The sequence below is a fragment of the Lepidochelys olivacea genome (genome assembly GCF_965140295.1).
Source record: "Lepidochelys olivacea isolate rLepOli2 genome assembly, chromosome: 10".
Taxonomy (NCBI): Eukaryota; Metazoa; Chordata; order Testudines; family Cheloniidae; genus Lepidochelys; species Lepidochelys olivacea.
In genome coordinates this window covers 83,998,387-84,015,988 of record NC_140420.1, presented here as the reverse complement: position 1 = coordinate 84,015,988, position 17,602 = coordinate 83,998,387, and the positions used below count along the sequence as shown (strand labels likewise).

Here is a 17,602-nt window from a genome sequence, read left to right as displayed (position 1 = left end):
AAAGGAGAAGAATGGCTCCAGATAGCCACCTAACAATGGCCAGAACTATTCGCTTTGATGGCTCTGTCTCCATCTCTGGCCAGTCTCCGAGACAGGCCCAGCCAGGGACTACCCAGGCCCTGCAAACACAGGAAAGCAAAGAACTCAGGTGGGTTTTACAAGGAGCACATCTGACTGCTCAAACGCCATGTCACACTAGCAGAAAATGTATGGCACTCTAACGACACCAGCTAATGCACCCCTGGGATAAGTTGGCTTTGAAATCTTTAGATCTAATTAAATAAATAGCATATAATTTATTCAGTGCATAACCAACAACTTATTATCTCAGCAAACAACGAGGGGCGAATGTTAAGATTGGTCCGGGGGTGTAACTAGCCATCTTCTGAGATGTCATGAGCTGTAACCTCTATTTCCATCCAACGCAGAAGAGGATTTCTCTATCCTCAGCTGCAGCAGCTGAATATTTGCAAAAGCTCCCAAATTAGAGGCTCTATCGTTCCACCTCTTCGAGCCCCAGGCATTTACTGATGCTATAGGACGTCATGGTTACATTAGGAGGGTCGCATCTGGTTTTTAGACATGTTACTTAAAACATGACCGTTCCTTTGGCGTATTTAAGAACTATCAGGCAACTGCTAGCGAGACAAGGTAGATGAGGTAACACACAGACCTCAAAAGCTGGTACCTTCCTGCAAAGGAAGCTGCTCCAATGAAAGATATGACCTCACCACCTGGTCTCTCTAATGTCCTGGGACCGACAGGGCTGCACACTGCACCTGGAGACAGCCATCTGTGAAAGCCCCGGGTGTAAAACATGTACACCAAGGATCCATGAAGGGGAAAAAATTAATAGTTGCCAATATACCACCACTCAGATCCGACTCCGTTGGCCAATACCACTTTCTTTAAATGCAAAATCAAAATCAAAGCTACTTTTTAAAATTCTGCATAAGAGTGTAGTTGTTAACTCAAAAGAGGCCCAGAGCCCTTTAATTGCTGAATGAGAGCAGGCAGCTGCTGACAGCTCCTTGGTGACAGTTTACCCTGACATTGTAACTGCTACCAAATATCCACGGATCTCTGTTTGGGGTCTCGGCAGCACAGGAACTTAAAAGAAGGCGCAGACTTTCCTTTGGCTTCAAATCTACACCACAGCAAGTGAGAGAGGACCATCACCATGCCTTCACCCGAGCTACTCCTCTTACACCACACTACACTGTTACCCCTTCTTGACACAGCTGAGACTTTTGCGGGCTAGCCGTGCTCACAGATGGGTTATCCTGCCATCCGCTGGCATCTTTCACTCATTGCAAGACAATGTCAGAGACGGGCCTATGGATCTCCTCGCCCTGGAACCTGGGGGAGCTTGGAATCTGGATCTGAATTTTTGGCCTTACTACAAAACCTCATAACCACGTATAATCAGCAATTACTGCAGCTGTCACTAAGCTCTCACTTTTTTAATATCAAACCTGGAAGGCCTCCTATTGGCACACAGTGCATAGAAATGAAGCCATTTTTCATTCTAATCAAAAAGCTCTCAATGGACAGTACTAATTGCTTCTTGAAATCGCGGGCAGGCTTCAGCGCAAGACAATCCTTGTGCCAAGCTCAGAGAGAGATGGTGCTATTGGGGTGAAAGTTGGACAAAAGATGATCATGATTGCAGCATTATAGGCTCATGTAGGTACTGTGTGGTCCAGCTATTTAGGGCATTATTTTTTATTGGACAGATCACCTCTAAATGCCTCTACAAACAAGAGCTTCAGAGTGTAATTAGAGAACGGCACAGTGCCATGGGGCGACCTCAGGCAAATAACACAGTGGGTTTGAGAACAGCTGACAATCCCTCACAAAAATCCCAGACACTGTGGCATATGATCATTAAAGGCCATATGATCCCCAACACAGGACAAACCCACATGGGAGCAGGGAACATCATGAGTCTCCGGCGCACTGGTTCATTGGCAGGGCTGTGTATACCGCCCCCCATATCCCTTGGTACACACGTGACCCTCATCACTGTTCTGTCCGAACCCTGATATCACACCTAGGGTTGCCCCACGTTCCATAGAGCAGCGGTGCCCAACCTTGCCCCTCACGCCCCCCTTACCGTAGCGGGATCTGTCCGTGCCCCCCGGCACTGCGCAGTCGGCTCAGCAGAGGAGCTCGGGCTGAAGACGAAGCTGGGGGCAGAACTGGGGGTGGGGAAGGAGCTGGGGCTAGAGGGAGAGTGGGCCTGGGGTGGAGAGGGAACGAGGGCAGAGCTGGGCTGGGCGGAGCTGGACTGCGGTGCAGCAGGGGGCAGCGTGGTGCTGGGCTGGGGGCGGAGCTGGGCTGGGCGGAGCTGGACTGCGGTGCAGCAGGGGGCGGCGTGGTGCTGGGCTGGGGGCGGAGCTGGGCTGGGTGGAGCTGGACTGTGGTGCAGCAGGGGGCAGCGTGGTGCTGGGCTGGGGGCAGAGCTGGACTGTGGTGCAGCAGGGGGCAGCGTGGTGCTGGGCTGGGGGCGGAGCTGGACTGTGGTGCAGCAGGGGGCAGCGTGGTGCTGGGCTGGGGGCGGAGCTGGGCTGGGTGGAGCTGGACTGTGGTGCAGCAGGGGGCAGCGTGGTGCTGGGCTGGGGGCAGAGCTGGTCTGCGGGTGGAGCTGGACTGTGGTGCAGCAGGGGGCAGCGTGGTGCTGGGCTGGGGGCAGAGCTGGTCTGCGGGTGGAGCTGGACTGTGGTGCAGCAGGGGGCAGCGTGGTGCTGGGCTGGGGGCGGAGCTGGGCTGGGCGGAGCTGGACTGTGGTGCAGCAGGGGGCGGCGTGGTGCTGGGCTGGGGGCGGAGCTGGGCTGGGTGGAGCTGGACTGCGGTGCAGCAGGGGGCGGCGTGGTGCTGGGCTGGGGGCGGAGCTGGGCTGGGGGCGGAGCTGGGCTGGGTGGAGCAGGGGGAGGGGTGGAGCTTCAGCTGGGGGCGGAGCTGGGCTGGGTGGAGCAGGGGGAGGGGTGGAGCTTCAGCTGGGGGCGGAGCTGGGCTGGGTGGAGCAGGGGGAGGGGTGGAGCTTCAGCTGGGGGCGGAGCTGGGCTGGGTGGAGCAGGGGGAGGGGTGGAGCTTCAGCTGGGTGGCACTCACTCCCTGCCCCCCGTGGAGGCTGGCCTGGGCCCTGCGCCCCTGAACAGTGCTCTGTGCCTCCCAAGAGGGGCGCACCCCACACTTTGGGACCACTGCCACAGAGAAATTGTGAGGAGCATCACAGGAGCCTAAGCAGCTATGGACCCCCCACTGAGGGCTACTCATGAACAATCCTCCAGTATCGCTCCCCACAGCCCCCCCAGAGCCTGACCCCTGAGGATTAGGAGCAGAGGGGCTTCCAGGAGGTTAGGCCACAAAGCTGCGGCTCTCCCCCTGTGGCCAGTTTCTGGTGAGTTTGGCTACCTCCTGCTCAAAGAATGGGAACCTATAGGCCTCGCCACCGTGCTCACTCTGAGTGCAACTCTGTAAATCTGATTATTGTTAGTAATCGGGCTGGTGGTTCAGTGCTCCAGCCCTGCCTATTACCAGCTCCCCACCTCACTTATCCAGTGAGCCCTGCCAACCATCGCCCTTTTACACAGCACCATGCCCTCAACACCCCTAGAGGGGCGTGCCCCAAGGGTCGGTCCTGGGGCCGATTTTGTTCAATATCTTCATAAATGATCTGGAGGATGGTGTGGATTGCACCCTCAGCAAATTTGCGGATGATACTAAACTGGGAGGAGTGGTAGATACGCTGGAGGGGAGGGATAGGATACAGAAGGACCTAGACAAATTGGAGGATTGGGCCAAAAGAAATCTGATGAGGTTCAATAAGGATAAGTGCAGGGTCCTGCACTTAGGATGGAAGAATCCAATGCACCGCTACAGACTAGGGACCGAATGGCTAGGCAGCAGTTCTGCGGAAAAGGACCTAGGGGTGACAGTGGACGAGAAGCTGGATATGAGTCAGCAGTGTGCCCTTGTTGCCAAGAAGGCCAATGGCATTTTGGGATGTATAAGTAGGGGCATAGCAAGCAGATCGAGGGACGTGATTGTTCCCCTCTATTCGACATTGGTGAGGCCTCATCTGGAGTACTGTGTCCAGTTTTGGGCCCCACACTACAAGAAGGATGTGGATAAATTGGAGAGAGTCCAGCGAAGGGCAACAAAAATGATAAGGGGACTGGAACACATGAGTTATGAGGAGAGGCTGAGGGAGCTGGGATTGTTTAGTCTGCAGAAGAGAAGAATGAGGGGGGATTTGATAGCTGCTTTCAACTACCTGAAAGGGGGTTCCAAAGAGGATGGCTCTAGACTGTTCTCAATGGTAGCAGATGACAGAACGAGGAGTAATGGTCTCAAGTTGCAGTGGGGGAGGTTTAGATTGGATATTAGGAAAAACTTTTTCACTAAGAGGGTGGTGAAACACTGGAATGCGTTACCTAGGGAGGTGGTAGAATCTCCTTCCTTAGAAGTTTTTAAGGTCAGGCTTGACAAAGCCCTGGCTGGGATGATTTAATTGGGGATCGGTCCTGCTTTGAGCAGGGGGTTGGACTAGATGACCTTCTGGGGTCCCTTCCAACCCTGATATTCTATGATTCTAGGCGCTTTTCAGAAATATATGCTCAGAAACGGCGGTAGCTGGGGATGCACCTGCTGGGCTTATATTTGCTCCATGAAATGCAGGGAAGACAGGAGCGCATTTCCCATGACTGCAGACCCTGCAGCTCGGAGTCACTTTACAAGAGATGTACGCGGTGGTGAACATGCAGATGTTTAGCTCTTGTGGCCATCGTGCTAAAACCCCAAGACGTCTCAGCTTCATTGGGTCAGACAGGCTGGATTTTCTCTGATTCCATGTCCCGGTGTTGAGCTGTTGCTTCAGGTGTAAGCTTTCTCTTTCTATCAATCCACTCAAGGGATGGGCTCCTCACGAGGGTTTATTATTTTTACCTATGGTGCTTGCAATGGCTTCTGACCAAGCCATGCAAGGACGCAGAAGACAACCCCCATGCCTATGGGTGCACTGAAGAAGTCAGTGTGGCACCCATCAATTGGGGAAAGTAGACTGCTCAGCACACCTGCCCTGTATAACCTGTCCTTACTAGACATCATGCCCAAGGTGAGTTATGTAGGTAGAAGGCCAGACTGATTTCAACGGGGGGATGCTGATTTACATCAGCTAAGGAATACTTCATATTTACATCAAGCGACAAGACTGAGTTAGCAAATATCCATACCGAAACCAAAGCCCTGCTTGACAGCAAATAGCACACAAAAACATCAGCAGATCTGGGGCAGGGAGACCCCACCAGCCCTAACCAGGATCTGCAGCCCAGAGCCCACCTCCTGCCCAGGGACTACAGCATTGTCAGTGGTTTCTGATTTGCACAGTTGTAACATTTTAGGGTGTTTCCATCATCTCAACACAAATCTCAGTTATTGTCCTTGTGTTTCAGCTCCACACAGCAGAGAGGAAGTCACCTGAAATACATGTCAGAGCCATACTGGCAGCTAGTTTCTCTGATTAGATCGCAAGAATTTGAGTAGTGAACAAATTGGTTTTAAATCCAGATTAGAGTGAAATCCATCTCAGTGTGACAAGGGTGAATGGTCAAAAGTAAAAAGCATTCTCTGAACAACCTCAATCCAATCTCCTGCACAAAGCGACACATAAATCCCCAAACTAATCGCGTCTGAGATTCTGGACACAGCTTGAGAAAGTGGAAAGGTCTCCATGTGTCTCCACCGTGACCAGGCTCTGTTTCCTATGTGAGGGAAGCGTTGCTGCACACAGAATACTCCCTAACCACGGGCCAGATCCCAAGATCTAGCCTTGAAGTGCCTGGTGCAGCTCAGGGAATACAGCTTTGGGAATACAAAGGTGATTTCGTGCCACTGTTCCCTTCCCCTGGTCCTGGGGCCAGTTCTCCAGGCTGCTCTGCACTAGGTCAGCTGCCCACAAAGGACCATTCTGGAAGCCATGAATTGCTGGGACGGAAGGATGCCATCTGATCCCCCTTTCCCTGGGCTGCATCGCCTCAGCTGGAGAAGGGCACAGGAGCAAGGATAGCATCCCTGGCCGGATTTCCTCTCTAGGAGGATCTGTCAGTGGCTCTGGTTGACATGGCACCATGCAGGCTGAGGTGTTAAATGACTATTTTGCTTCAGTCTTCACTCAAAAGGTTAATTGTGATCAGATACTTAGCACAGATAGTATCAATAGCAAAGGGGAAGGAATGCAAGCCAGACGAGGGTAAGACTAGGTTAAAGAACATTTTTCTAATTTAGGTGTATTAAAGTAGGTAGGACCTGACAAAATTCATCCCAGGGTACTTAAGGAACTAGCTGAAGCAATCTTGGTATTGTTCACTTGTTTGTTATTGTTGGCGATCACTTTGAGAACTCCTGGAGGATGAGCCAGGGCCCAGAAGACTGGAGAAGGATAAACATAGATCCTATCTTTAGAAGGGGAACAAAGAGGATCCAGGAGTTATAGACCAGTCAGCCTAGCTTCGATACCTAGAAAGAGACTGGAACAAATCAGTAAACCATCAATTTGTAACCACCTGGAGACTAACAGGGTGATAGGGAATAGCCAGCATGGATTTGTCAAGAACAAATCATGCCAAACCCACCTAATTTCCTTCTTTGTCGGGATTAATGGACTAGTGCCCAGGGGAGAAGCAATAGATGTGATATATCATGATTTTAGTAAGGATTTTGATACAGTCTCACAGTCGAACTGTGGAAATGTGCTCTGAATGAAATTGCTATAAGGGGGGTACACAACTGGTTGAAAAAATGTACTCAAAGGGTAATCATCAATGGTTCCCTGTCAAACTGTACAGAGGTGTCTGGAGAGGTCCCACTAGGGTCTGTTCTGGGTCCAGTTCTATTCTATACTTTCATTAATGACATAGATAATGAAGTGGAGAGTACGCTTCTAAAATCTGCAATGACACCAAGCTGGGAAGGGTTGCAAGCACATTGGAGGGCAGAATTAGAATTCAAAATGACTCACAAATTGAAGAATTGATCCGGAATCAACAAGATGAAATTCAGTACAGACAAGTGCAAAGTACTGCCCTTAGGAAGGAAAACCAGCTGCATAACTATGCAATGGGGACTAAGGGGCAAGGCGGCAGTACTGCTGGAAAGGACCTGGGGGTGTGAGCGGATCGCATGTTGAATATGAGTCAACGACGTGGTGAGTGTGTGAAAAAGGCTAATAATGTTCTGGGGCGTATTACCAGGAGTGTCTTACGTGCGACACGGAAGGTCATTGTTCCACTCTGCTCAGCACTGGAGGGGCCTCTCAAGATCCTTCCCAGCTCTATGTTCTATGATTAAGCTGAGTAGGAGGTTGCCTTGTGCAATGGGCTGAGTATCGGGCACAAAATATTATGTTAAATTGGAACATTCCAGTCCCCTTTGAGGTTCAGAGCTTGCACAGATTTAACCGATTTCAAGTGACTTCTTGCATCTAACGTCTATCAGTATTTAAAGGAGCAGGTTTTTAACAAAGAATCTGTCTGTCTGAGGGTTTTCTTTAGCTCCCTTCATTGTCATTTGCAAGTGCTTCCCAGACAGACCAGACCTGCACAGTGAAGTCCCTAGTGACTTCATGGAGCTTCCACTCTTCCCCTTTCCCTGATGCAGGAAGTTCTCTGCCTATTAGTTCTCTCTTTGGCACAGAGAAAAAGGCTTCCCAAAGGAGTGTTCACACCTAATGGACAAAGCACTGGACTGGGATTCAGGAGACCTGGGTTCTATTCCTGACTCTGCCATTGGACTCAAGGGGAACTTGGGCAAGTCATTTCATTTGCCTCATTTTCCTCATCTATAAAATGGGGATAACTATACTGACCTCCCTTGTGAAGTGTTTTGAGAGCTACTGATGAAAAGTACCAGATAAGAGCTAGGGATTATCATCTTATTTTGATATCGCTGAGGTAGTTCAGATATGACAAATAGAAAGTATACCATTATTGTCTCCTTAGTGCTTAGATATCATGTGGTGGGGATTAGCTATAGAGATCATAAAGGTTCTCAAAAACTGTTGAATAAAACATTGAAACATGATGGACATATAAAGAACAACTAAAACACAGGCCAGTAACAATCAGTACTTCATAAATGTGTGCATCCAGACATGTGGCAAAAGGAAAACACAGCATATGGATTAAAAGCCTTCCTGATCAGGCTACAAATTCCCATCAGGAAGTTAGCTGAAAAAAAGGGATTTGGGAAATTACAAATTTGAATTTAATCAATTCAAAAATTGTGCTGGATGAGAGCAAAGCAAAGGGAATGCATGATCCCTATGGTATGCAGGTGTGCGCTTTTCACTTCATCTGGTATGAGCTCCTATTGGGGTTATTTGGGTGACATTTTATTACATTTCTACTATATTGTACTTGGGTAACATTTTAAAAGGTACCCAAATGACACAGACTCTGTGTCCTATTGACTTTCAATGGGATTTAGGCTCCTAAATCACATAGACACTTTTGAAATGGTTACACTTTGTCTTTTTTGCTTTGCTTGGTGCCCTGAGCACTTTGGCTGGATGGGAAGGGATTAAGGGAAATGCTATTAGGGTTTCTTGTTTTCTTTACACATTCTGAAGCAAATAAACTAAGATTGTGATGTAGCAAAAAAAAAAAATGAAAATAGAAGTCAAACATACAAGTCACAGAAAGAAAAGGGTCCACATTAATATAAATTAAATGTAGCCTTTTTAAAACCGTAGATTAATTATTAAATGCACCGTCTGTGATGTAGCACTGTTCCTGTCAAACGACGAATCTCAGGGCAGCCCCATATGATAAATGCTTTCTCACAGCACAGTCCCATTTTAATTTTCCTCTGATTCACATCTAATGTTAATAAATCTCTATAAACCTCTGGGAAGAGGAAGGGATTGGCAGAATGGAATATTCCATAAAGATTTAGCATACTGTACTGAGATGGGATTTGTGGGTCACTGGGAATGGAGTTAAGTCACAGAGATCTTGATGATGATGATGATTTTGCAGAAAAGAGATTATCTTCACTGTCGGACTCTTTTATATTCCACTCCCATGATTCCTGACTCCTATGGATAATCGAAAAAGAAACTTTACACAGGCCACGCAGCTGACCATTCCCATAGTTCTGCCTGCTTGTTGAATACATTCTTCAGTCAGAGGCTAGGTAAAAAGCCAAGTGATTTATATATTTAATTCCCAATTTTCTTCTATTATCTATCGACTCCTAAGATTTAACATATTCACATCTTCTCAAAGAATTTGTTTGCTTTAGAAATGAGTTTGCCCCCGACAAGATTATGCAGCCACTTCCCCTGCTGGAATGCTCCCAAACTGCTAATGTCACTGGTGAAATAGTGTTAGAGTCCCCTAGCACCTTATACACACACACACACACACACAGAGTGACAGTCTGAGGATAGGTTCCCCCTGTCAAATCAGGCAGGCAGACACACACACTTTTTGAAGTACACAAAAAGGGAACAGTTTTATTTCAGTAAGAATATTTTACATCAAAGCTTGTCCCTCCCTGTGTCGGAGTAAGGACCTTAATGCTCACACACACTTGCAAAATCCTACCTGCTCAGGTGAACTCCTTTAATGGCACAATGTCACAAAATAAACCAGGAATAAAATGAATGGTAGAAAATTAAACATTGTGTGCCTGGTTCTCATTTACACACCTCTAACAGTATAAAGGGGACTTAAAGTGGGTGTGAAAATAGGAGTGATGTAAATGAGCCTCAGGCCTGGTCTACACATAAAAGTTAGGTCAACGTAGCCCTGCGCTAAGGGGTGTGAAAAACCCACACCCCTGAGTGCTGTCACTATGGCAACCTAACTCCCGGTATAGACGCAGCTAGGTCAGTGGAAGATCACTTCTGTCGACCTAGCTGTGGTCACGTGGGGAGATGGAGTTCCTGCACGTTTCTTCAGCCGCTGTAATCCGCATCTCCAGAACGAATTTACGCGGCATGCCTACGGCACACAGCTATGCTGCTACAGCATTGGTAGCACAGACATGGTCTTCGAGTAAATGAGACTTGGGCCCTGTGCTTTTCCTGAGTGAGCACCATCCCATGGCACGTGTACCATTTCCTCCTTTTGCCACCTGGGCCTAGGCACTGCAGCTGGCATGCAGCGTACAAAGAGGAAACCGAGCCAAAGCATGGAAGAAATCCAGGGGCACCCTCACAAGGATTCTGAAGTTACTCAGTTGTCTCCATTACCTTGGCCATGTTTCACCAAACCAAGTTACAACCCCATGCAATCAGAGCTCATTACAAAACATGTACTTCGCACCGCAGCGTTCCAACAGGGTCCCAGAGACTGAGTCGGTGTCTTCAGCCAAGGAGGTGAGACTGACGAGAGAAAACGTGAGTCCGTGTCTCACAGGGAGGAAGGGGGAGTCCCAGACAGATGAGGCAGCACAAGCAAAAGAGGGTCGGCGCTAGGGCACAGGCCAAGGCTGGAGGGGCAGGTTCAGGAGCGTGGATGGAGGTAAATCAGGTCAGCGCGGGGGAAAGCAGCAAGTCTGTGGAGAGTTTTGAAAATGCCGCAAAGCAATTGTGAACAGGCCTGGGAAATGGAGAGGAGGCTGGCGAACGTGCCCGAAAGGGAGCGGGGAAACAACCGTATCATGATCCTGCTTCCTGAAATTCACAGGAAAGACTTCTAAAGGTGATGGACGAAGGCCTGGAGAAAGATTTCCACAGAGGCGAGATCAAGGGGACGTCTCTCTCTATCATCATCACCGCCCGGAAACGTTTATATCAATGAATGATACTGCCAGAGGCTGGCTACAGGGACTGCTGCTCCAAGTACCAAGCCACAGTCACACGAAATGAAAGCTTATGGTCCCAGTGACGTGTAACATTAATCTTCCTCCGGACTCTGAGGACCAACAGCCAAGCATTGGCTTGGATCAATGACACGTAATAATTAATTAAAATGATGATTTAAAAATAACAAGTTCCAAGACACTGAGGGCTTGTCTACAACTAAAGCGCTGCAGTGTAGACAGTGTCTACATGACAGGAGGGGTTCTCCCACTGGCAGGGGTAATCTACCTCCCCAACCTAGTGCCGTCTATGTGGGGACGTAGGTCATCTTAGCAATGCTGCTGGGGGGTGGGGGGGGGGCTGGATTTTTCACACCCCTGGGCAATGTAGTTAAACAGACCTAATTTTCTAATGTAGATCAGGCCTAAATATGGGATGGATTCAAAATTCTTGTGTCTCTCGTTAACACCAGCCAGAAGCATCATACATGTGCAGATGGCAGTGTCTGGATATGGCCAGAGAGCCCTGAGTTGAGGGTCCATCTACACAGCAGCTGGGGGACCAGAGTCCCAGCTCAGGCAGATGGACACACAACTACTCTGCTCGAGCTAGCACTTCAAAGCAGCACCATGGCCACAGCCAGCCCGGGCAGTGGCTTGGGGCGGCTGCCCGAGTGCAATCCACTGCTGCCCATGCCGCTGTGGCCACGCTGCCATTTTTCGTGTACTAGCTCGAGCCGAGCCGTTGTGCGTACGTCTACCCAATCCAGGAATGCCACCTCCCAGCTGTCGGGCAGACACACCCTAAATGTGATGGCCATGAAGTGGGAAGAAGGGAGAAAGGGGAAAGTAATTGTGAGGCTTTCAGTGAATTCTCTATAGTCACCATCACCAGACACTGGACAACGTAATCAAGTGGAGTTTGAGAGACCAAGAGGCCGGAAAACCACGTTTGTAGAAGTACAGACCGTGTAAGTTAATGGGCCTGATTCTGCTCCCTCTGTCAGGACTCCTGTACACTTCACTGGCCTCACTGGGGGCAGGACGGTGATCAGTGTTTGAATATCGAGGAGACTCCATCAAGTGGTGCCACTAAATACCACAGAGACGGTCATAAGAACGGCCATACTGGGTCAGACCAAAGGTCCCTCCAGCCCAGTATCCTGTCTACTAACAGTGGCCAATGCCAGAGGGAGTGAACCTAACAGGTAATGATCAAGTGATCTCTCTCCTGCCATCCAGGTCTCTGCAGGATGCCTCCGCTCTGTGCCAAACTGGATTTAATCCTTAGGTCAAATATCCAAATTACTTCATGGATAGTAAAGTCACTGACTTAAAACCCGAGGTGTGTGGAGAGGGGGCATTCCATTTCAGGGAGGGGTTCAATACTCCAGAATTTTGTCCCATTCCAATTTGGAATGAAAACTAAACATTTCAGGATTCCTTGTGAAGGGGATAGAGCCCTTGCTGATGGGCAGTCCACCTTGTGGGCTGCCCCAGAGCCATGGACCCTCGGAGCCCTGGGGTCACCTCTGGGGCAGTTTGGCATGTGGGCTGCCAAGAAGCCGGCCAGCATACTAGCAGAAAATCAGGGAGGTCTGAAAACCTGCCTGGGAAGGCAGGGTTCCGATGGAACTCCACTGAAACCAAACCATCTCCGTGAAACGCCTGGATTTCAACAAAACTGGCACATTCCCATTAAACATTTTTTTCCATCAGAATTTTTCCAGCGAGCTCTACTTGACGTGTTTATTCCTGAATCAAGCACCCCCATAACTGAGTCTCACAAATGTGATAAACTGGAGATAGTTGTTAGCCCAGGAGAAAAACAACCCTTCCTGCTTCTAAGTAAACCAGCGTTAGCTCTTCTGGAACTGTGAAAGCATCCTCCCTCTGCGTCCGACACACCATCAATTAATCAGCTTTTCCTCTCTAGGGAACAAGAGCTGAATGGGCAGCACGGGAATACCTCTGGAATTCTGCTGATTGGAATCTGATCACTCATAGATAATAAGGGCATCTCCTCCTCCTTAAATTAGGTAGCTGATCAGACTGGGCATCAGTGGAGAGACCAGTCCGATTTTATTTAATTATAATCAGTATGATTCCCCTTTTCTCATTTTTCCCAGGGCAGCAGGCCCCAGATTCCACCAGCCTGGTCATGCTCTCGAAGCGAAGAGAGATCATTTTTATTTATTACACTGCATCTCTCTTGCTGCTTCCATCTCTTCTAGTAGGAACATTAACGTGGATGCTGGCCAGAAAACTACCCAGGTGAACTCTATTTAGCTAATAAGGAAATGTCAGAGAAACTCTCTTAACGTCTCTGCTCTTCTTATGTGCTGGTGGCACATTGTAAGGTCTCTTAGCGACTCACACACATTCAGCATCAGGCTATCAGTGTAATTGACTTCAGTGTTTTTTCCACTCTGGCTACAGTCCCATAGTCAAGGCTCCTGGTTACAGTTTGAGATAGCACCAGAGTGCAGGGTCTCACTGTCTCTGCTGGATGTTTGCAAGTGTGACTGTTAACTAGCCTTCTTCTGTAGGCATCCAGCACCCTATATGTCAACAAAATATCCTGGCCACAGGGAACCTGACGGCTTGCAGGCCTTCTGATTGTTGTTGATTTTGCTTATGTTAGAGTCAGCTCCCCTGACCCCTCAAGGGGTGTTGAACTCTGTGGTACCCTGGGCATGCTGAAAGGGATCAAATAAGTTTAAACCTGTTTTAACGAAGTGTGGTTGAACTCACTTGGGCTTTTTCTCTGCTAGGAAATGGACCCTAAGATTTCCCACTATTGCTAATGCTGCTTCATCTCCGTCCGTGGCAGCAAAGACGGGCGCGCTGAGGCAGACGAGGTGCTGGCAGCTGCTGGAGTTTTACGTGTCAGGTTGTGGGGTAGGCCTGCTCTCAGCGGGCAAGTTGGAACAGCCTCTAAAACGCTGGTGGCACCTCCAGGCTGCTCTCAGCTGTTCAGCACGACCAATGGCAGAAACTAGCACTCCTAGGGATGCTCCCACCGACGGAGCTGAGCAGCTGATAGCAACAGAGGGAAAATCTAAGGACAAAAGGCTAATGTAAAGGCAGCCTTTGAATGGGGGAGTCCACCAGAGTTTGGGGCTTAACAAGTGTTGAACTTGGTTGATCCTATCAATGGAGTTCAGCACAACAATAGTGGGCAGAGGCGCCCCACAGTCAAACAGAACAGAGTATTCAAGTACAGACAGAGCTGAAACACCTCCGACTGTCTCACTATCTGCCTACTCTCGATACTTACATGGTACTACAGTATCTGAGCAACTCCAAGCTTCACTGTATTCACCCTCACAGCACCCCTGCGAGGAAGGGCAGAGTTGTTATCCCCAGCCCAATTCACAGAGGGGGAACCGAGGCACAGAGAGGTTAAGTGACTTGCCCAGGGTCACACACTGTGGCGGAGATGGAAATTGAAGCTCCCACCTCCCAGGCTAGTGCCCTGACCAGTGGCCCAGCTTTGATTTTTGTACTGGTGTTCTCAGCAATGTTTGGAACTAGTGACACCCTGAATATCCACCTCCGTAGCAAGGCGACAGCTAGAGAATTACTCCTTGGGGACGGGCTAGTTTTAAGTGGATGTGGGAAATAAACATATCTGAAAGGGACAAGCATAAGGGAGCCTAAAGGAGAGGAACATGTAAAGTACAGCTCTGCTACGGGGAATGCCAGTGCTGAGGCAGGAAAGACAAGGGCTACTATGTTAATACGTGACAGTTGTTTTGCAAACCAAGAAAACTGAACTGACAAAAAGAAAAGGAGTCCTTGTGGCACCTTAGAGACTAACCAATTTATTTGAGCATGAGCTTTCGTGAGCTACAGCTCACTTCATCGGATGCATTCAGTGGAAACTGACAAAGTAATTCATTTGTCCCAACTCTGCATTGGCCTTTCTCTGTAGTAAGGGCTAACTGCTTCGTAAATCCAAAACACAGGGCAAGACAATGCCAGTGAATGGGGCAGGCAACCCATCCCAACAGTAGCACTTTTACTAGCCACTGGCAGGCATGTATGCTGTATAAATTCACTTTAAATAACTGGAAGACCCCCCACAGAGTAAAGACACTGACGTCATGTACATACTCGCTGTCTGCTTTACACTGTTGCACATTCATAAACGTGCAATGGAATTCTATGGGGCACATCATAGCTTAATGAAATGACCATGTTACCAAAGTCAGTAAAAACCGTTTTGTAAAGAAAACTAAATTATGGGCCAGGGAACGATGGGAATTGAGCCCATCTGTGGCGGATCAATCCCTATGGATCTCTCTCACATATTACTGATCTTGTCATTTCCTCAAAAATAAATGTTGCTACAAAGGATAATTAAACATTGTCCTTTCATTTGTCTTCATTTAAATTTACTTTCCTATGCAGTAGAACACCAGAGTTACAAATTGACCAGTCAGCCACACACCTCAGTTGGAACCAGAAGTACACAATCAGACAGCAGCAGAGACAAAAAAAAAAAAAAAAGGCAAATACACCACACTGCCATGTTAAACATAAACTACTAAAAAAATAAAGGAAAAGTTAAAAAAAAGTTCTGACAAGATAAGGAAACTATCAGAGTGGTAGCCGTGTTAGTCTGTATCCATAAAAACAACGAGGAGTCTGGTGGCACCTTAAAGACTAACAGATTTATTTGGGCATAAGCTTTCGTGGGTAAAAAACCCACTTCTTCAGATGTGGTTGCATCTGAAGAAGTGGGTTTTTTACCCACAAAAGCTTATGCCCAAATAAATCTGTTCGTCTTTAAGGTAAGGAAACTGTTTCTGTGCTTGTTTCATTTAAATTAGGATGGTTAAAAGCAGCATTTTTCTTCCGCATAGTAAAGTTTCAAAACTGTATTAAGTCAATGTTCAGTTGTAAACTACAACCATAATGTTTTGTTCAGAGTTATGAACTTTTCAGAGTTACGAGCTACCTCCATTCCCGAGGTGTTCGAAACTCTGAGGTTCCACTGTAGTTTCCTTAAATACTCTGGTGGCTACAGTTCTTAGCAGCACCCAGAACCAAACCTTTATGCCATTTTTAATCCAAGCAAGCAAATGGACGGCTAATCAGGCCTATCCCTTGAAGAGGGCCTGCAAGCCACGTACAGAACATGTCACTATCGCATGGCCCTGCAAATGCCATGTGAGGCACTATGATAGCAAGGATAAATTGCTGTACCTGGAACCAATCAATGTAACCTTTGCAACTTGTCATTTGCTCGTAATCTGCAAGGCTGAAAATCTAACAGAAGAAAAAGCTTTTAGAGATGAGCTTTACCTTGCATGGGTGTGGGTCAACCCCGTATGTCTCCAGGGTCTGGGCTTTTCTTAAAAAATTTAACTCTGAAGTAGCTGGTGTCTGACCACTGGAAGAAAGAAAATCAGGGAAAGGTGTGAACATCAGGATCAGTCATTATGTTCACTCTTTCCATTAACAATACCGGGCATCAAATCAAGCAGATTCCTTTGACTTCATTCAGCCAGCATACTGAATCTAAAACAGGATCTTGTAAAGGGACTCGGCTGTTAAGCCTGTCCATCCCGTTCTGCAAGCTGGAGTTCAGCAGTACAGAAGACAGTCTCCCAACGCTAAAAAGGAACAGAATAAAGGAGCCTCTGCAAAAGGTACGGTTTAATTAAATATAATCAGCCCAAGCTCCGATAAGCATTTCACTTGGTTGTGGAGCATTACATGCAGAAAGCAGCTCATTTCATATACGTTTTTCAGGTCCCTTTCATGATGTCACATCAAATGACGTAACATCTATACATGTGTCTGAGGTTAAAAACAAATACAGAACTCCCTCTTCGGAAATGCGAGAGCTGGTAAAAGGAAGTTCAAAAAATTATCTACGGCCCATGGACAGCTCATAACTCCTTCTCTGAGCACCACAAGAACAGATTTACTATCTCTGGCTCCCAGGATGCCCATTCTGGATTCTTATCTTGCCGGCAACCTTGCAAGCCTTATTGCCTGGGTCACCTTCACACAGTTTTGTGAATGGACTTGAAGTGTAATAGACTGTGGCTTGTCATATGTCATAAACAAAGATACAGCTAGTATAATGGGAATATCATAATAGGATGATATCTTACTTTTATACAGCACCTCATCCCAAAATAGTATTTGAATAATAGAGCAGGCAGCTGAAACTGCAGGGGGAATTTAGGAAGGCAGACTATATTTATCCAGGATGAAATATAGTTACCATCCCTGCTCGATAAGAAAAAGCCATGGGATCTTTAATCAGCCCGTAAACTGGGCTGAGTTCAAGACTCAGCAAAATAAATAAATAAATAAATAAATAAAATAGAAGTCAGAGACTCCACCTGAGCTGGGCCCCGGGCTCGTGTGGAGATATTAGGAAAGCATTGATACAAACTGCCTGAGCCATACATTTTCGTTACAAGCTAATGACATTCCACTGTTGGGAAATGATATTCCCAGCACTCCACTGAGACCACTTTAGGCCTTTCTATAATTCTACAAATGGTCAGGACCTCAGTTTGAAATCTCATCTGACGGATGTTCAATGGATAAGATGGATAAAAAAGATTTCAGGTTTTTTATTATTCTTTGATTATTTACATTTTAAAGCACTTTGGGTAATTTTTTTCAGGCAGTTTATTATGTTCCTATTTCAGGAAGTAGAGGTTTGGTATTAGATGCCATGTCCTATTCCCAGAATATTTTTATTTTTGTTTTGTTGTAATGCATCTAATAGTGCTTAACAAATTGACCTTAATTTTTAAGAACA

General features: G+C 47.4%; 1 protein-coding gene across 6 annotated transcripts in view; it reads right to left on the bottom strand.

Annotated features, from left to right (window-relative positions):
- The window catches only part of FRMD5 (FERM domain containing 5), a gene marked incomplete at its 3' end in the record, with an annotated part of 291,342 nt that overhangs the window by 33,559 nt on the left and 240,181 nt on the right, over positions 1–17,602 (bottom strand). For all 6 annotated transcript variants that reach the window (XM_084641253.1, XM_084641249.1, XM_084641250.1 and 3 more), the window contains exon 7: positions 16,123–16,210. In XM_084641253.1, coding sequence (XP_084497379.1) covers positions 16,123–16,210 — 88 coding nt within the window. The remainder of the gene's footprint in view (positions 1–16,122; positions 16,211–17,602) is intronic.